Genomic DNA, 3,821 nt, shown 5'->3' with positions numbered 1-3,821 from the left:
TGACTTTGTGACTTGTAATTGGACTAAATTTTTTTTTGGACGTAATTATGCAGTTTTTTTACTAAATTTTTATTTTTATGTAATTGTCAGATTGTGATATTGTTGAGGTTAAAACACATTTTTTTGGAATTGTCTTTTAGTAATTTCTTGCCATGTTATAATGTTGTTTGGACAACGAAAGTTGTCCGAGCATTGTCCCTTCTTTCATGTGACAGATTGAACAAGTCCTCATCTTTTTTTCTAATTGGATGTTTAAACCTTTTAAGGTTTTTGCTTCCTCAACAGTTCATCTACTCAGTAGCTTCACCACTTTCGATAAGTTGCTTGTAAATAGTATCGAACGCAAGAACATAAAAATGTACCTAACATATTACCTCTCAGCATCAGAATGTAGGGCATAACATAAAAATAATTTCACATGTGAAAAGCCTTAGCCTTGAATTTATGACTATTGAAAAGTAACTGCTAACTCCATCAATTTTTTTGACCCAAAGTTTATCAAAAATTAAGTGTAGGTATCATTTTTGACAAATTTTGAGGTTAGGACTAAGGACTAAATTGTAGTAATAAAATGAGAGTATGGGTTCACTCAACCTTCACAGTTTGATTGTTTTAAACAATATCTTCAATTCTTCATTATTTGTTCTAATAAAAGTGTGAAAATGACATAACAATGAGATATTTTAACAAATTGAATGATCAGCTGTAACTTAAAAATAAAATGCAATAAAGGGAGGTATACGGTACCTAGGGGAATAGAAAGAAGGGTTGGAAGAAGCAATCGAAGGTGCAAGGGAGGCAACCGGAGGAGCCACCGAGAGCTTCTACCACGTGCCAGTAGAGAGTCAGAGGAGGGGCCACGCAAAGGAGAGTGAATGGACGCGCACGCAACAGAAACACTACCGGATTGAAAGAGGTGAGCGTGAAGTGGTGAAACCGGCTGAAGGCGAGGTAAGGAGAGAATGGCAAAAGTTAATTAATTTGAGAACGATAGGAGGGAGGCGGAGAGAGACTAGAGGGAGAAGAAGGAATTCGTATCCTCTGAGATATTTCAAACTTTGCGCGACTTTATGGAAAATCCCAACCGTTTAAATACGTTTTGCACGAATCTCAAAGCAAACATAATACTGACCCCCTACATCACCCCCGAATAGGCACCGGACACGTCGGTCACGCAAAAGTTGAGATATCTTATAGGATACGCACTCGAGAAGAAGGGACTGGATTTTGAATGGAGAATTGGAGATGGACGGAGCAAATTATTAAATTTCTCCGTTTCCGTTTGTATCAAAGCTCATCAGAGCGATCGTTCTGATCAGTGATAGCACTAATCTTCAACAAATCCTAAGGTATTAGATTTAAGAGCACCAAGACCTTCGGTAGACTTGAGAACTGAGACAATGCTAGCTTCACTCGTTAAATTCTACCGCACTTCGTTGGGACCCACCACTAGCAACTTTTATTTATTTTTATTTTTTTTGGAGGAAAGCAATTTTTATATTTTCTCCGCGTTGAATTGAAAAGGTCCGCATTCGGTATTCCGATTCGGTGATTCCTCTATCCACAGGTCACAGGTGTCATAGTATACACTTCCAAGTTCCAACGCGCTCCAGCTGTGATCCAGTAGTCTGTAGTTCAATAGTTGCCTGTACGCGTTTCAATCACAGGTAGCTAAACCGTGGAATCCCTGACATGTGGGTTCTTCTTGCGGACCCACATGAAGGGAAATATGATTTTCTAGACCTATTTATGTATCATCGTCTTCTAATTGCGGTCCTTTTGATCTCGAATTTATCCCCAAATCAGCTTCTTCTTTCTGGTCTTCGGCTTCTTTTCCCCAAATCATTTCCATGGCGAATTATCGGAACCCTAGCCCTCTAACTTGCGCATTTCTCTTACTCTCTCTCTTATTCTCCTCCTCCTCAGCTCTATTCTCTCCATCTGACAACCACCTCATCGCCTGTGGCTCCAGCTCAGCTGCTACTCTGGAAGGCAATCGTGTCTTCCAGCCGGACTCCACCTGTCGCTATTCCCACCTTCACTCGTACGGTCCCAAGGTTTCTCTCTCCAGCGTGGTCGATTCATCTCTCCTACCATCGCCTCTTCATGGGAAGGCCAGAGTCTTCTCCCAACCAGCTTCATACGAGTTTCACATCAAGGAAAAGGGTGCCCACCTCATTCGCCTCCATTTCTATCCATTTACATCTTCAGAGTATGAACTATCCTCAGCTTTGTTCCATGTCTCGGCCGGTGAATTTTCACTTTTAACCAATTTTAGCACTTCAGTGCCAGTGTTGAAGGAATTCATAGTTCAGGTCGACACTGATAGTATTTTTATCAATTTTATACCGGCAGAAGATAATATGTTTGCATTTGTCAATGCAATTGAGGTTATTTCTGCTCCTAGAGATTTAATTTTGGATATTGGTAGCTTGGTGAAACCCGACAGAGTTGAGAAATTTGAGGGGCTTTCAAAGCAAGCATTTGAGACTCTTTACAGATTGAACATTGGGGGCCTAAAAGTGACTCCTTTTAACGATTCTCTATGGAGAACTTGGCTTCCTGAAAATGAAGTCCCGGTCAAGCTCGATGCTGCTGAGTCAATGACCGCATCATCCAGTGGAAGGATCAATTATTTGAAATATGGAGCTAGTCGTGAAGTCGCACCAGATAATGTTTATCAAACAGCTAGAGTAATCGGCAATTCTAGTCATAATATGACCTGGGAGTTTTCTCTAAGGTCAGAGAACAGATACCTTGTGCGAATGCATTTCTGTGATGTAGTTAGCTTGGCCTTGAATGAGATGTACTTTAACATCTACATAAATGGGTATCTGGTTAACAAAGATTTTGATCTATCACACGTCACTGGTCAACTGGCTTCTCCTTACTACATTGATTTTGTTATAAACACTGATAACTCTGGATTATTGAAAATAACTATTGGGTCATCTAACATCAGTAAGCTGAACTGGGAGCATGGTTTGTTAAATGGATTGGAGGTTTTTAAGATGAATAACACTAATGCGGGGCTTGATGGAGAGATTCCAATCAGCCTGTTGCCAGAAGGGATGGTGAGAAGAGGCATTGGGGAGTTTATGATGTCTCTTCCTTGTGGATTTGGTTTTGCAATCTTGCTGGTGGCCCTGTTTGTCTTGGTAATGAAGTGGCGTACTGAGTCTAGGAACTCTTTGGCAATCTCACATTTGCCATCAGTTGCATTGGAAGGTAAATCAGCGAAGGGAGGATATCAGATGGTATCTAAGGTTGAGATTTAATTAGTTTAGTAGTGGTGATTTTGCTATATTTATATAATACTCGTAGTTGTAGTTTGGGGTTGTTTACATGTATAGTACAAACATTATGTCTGTGCTTGTTTTCTTTGTTTTGGTGTTACTTGGAAGTTCCTTTAAATTGGTGCACTGGCTGGTTTTTAACAGTTACCATGTAAGAAAGCATGTGATGGTTATCTGAAAAATGTTAAGCTTGAGCAGGCAAAACATAATTGTTTGCTTTTGGTAATTTAATTGCAAGTAATGTTTGATTTTTTTTTTTTTTTTTTTTTTTTTTTGTTGTATTTCTGCTTATTAGTTATTTTGTTTAATGATGTGATCCTAAGGATAATGACTTGTATTATTCAACGAAAGTACTTCTCTATATCTTTCTTACTCCTCTCTCCCTCTCTCTCTCTCTCTCTCTATTTAGCACGACTCTATAATTTTGAAGATCTTAATGGTTAATTCTTTTATCAAAAAGTATTTAAGAATGTGAAATTTATTTATTCTTTGCTATTTTACCATGATATTAGTTTCATGGAATTT

The 3,821-nt window shown here is 38.9% G+C and overlaps 1 protein-coding gene across 1 annotated transcript; it reads left to right on the top strand.

Moving 5' to 3' along the window:
* Positions 1-1,760: 1,760 nt before the first annotated feature.
* On the top strand, positions 1,761-3,552 carry LOC144551363 (receptor-like kinase). Its single transcript, XM_078299313.1, has one exon. The coding sequence runs from the start codon at positions 1,851-1,853 to the stop codon at positions 3,276-3,278; it is 1,428 nt and encodes a 475-aa protein (XP_078155439.1). The 5' UTR covers positions 1,761-1,850; the 3' UTR covers positions 3,279-3,552.
* The last annotated feature ends 269 nt before the right edge of the window (positions 3,553-3,821 follow it).

This window comes from Carex rostrata, chromosome 3, assembly GCF_964058835.1.
Source record: "Carex rostrata chromosome 3, lpCarRost1.2, whole genome shotgun sequence".
Lineage (NCBI taxonomy): Eukaryota > Viridiplantae > Streptophyta > Magnoliopsida > Poales > Cyperaceae > Carex > Carex rostrata.
Note: the sequence above shows the minus strand (reverse complement) of the source record. Positions and strands in the feature narration are given on the sequence as shown.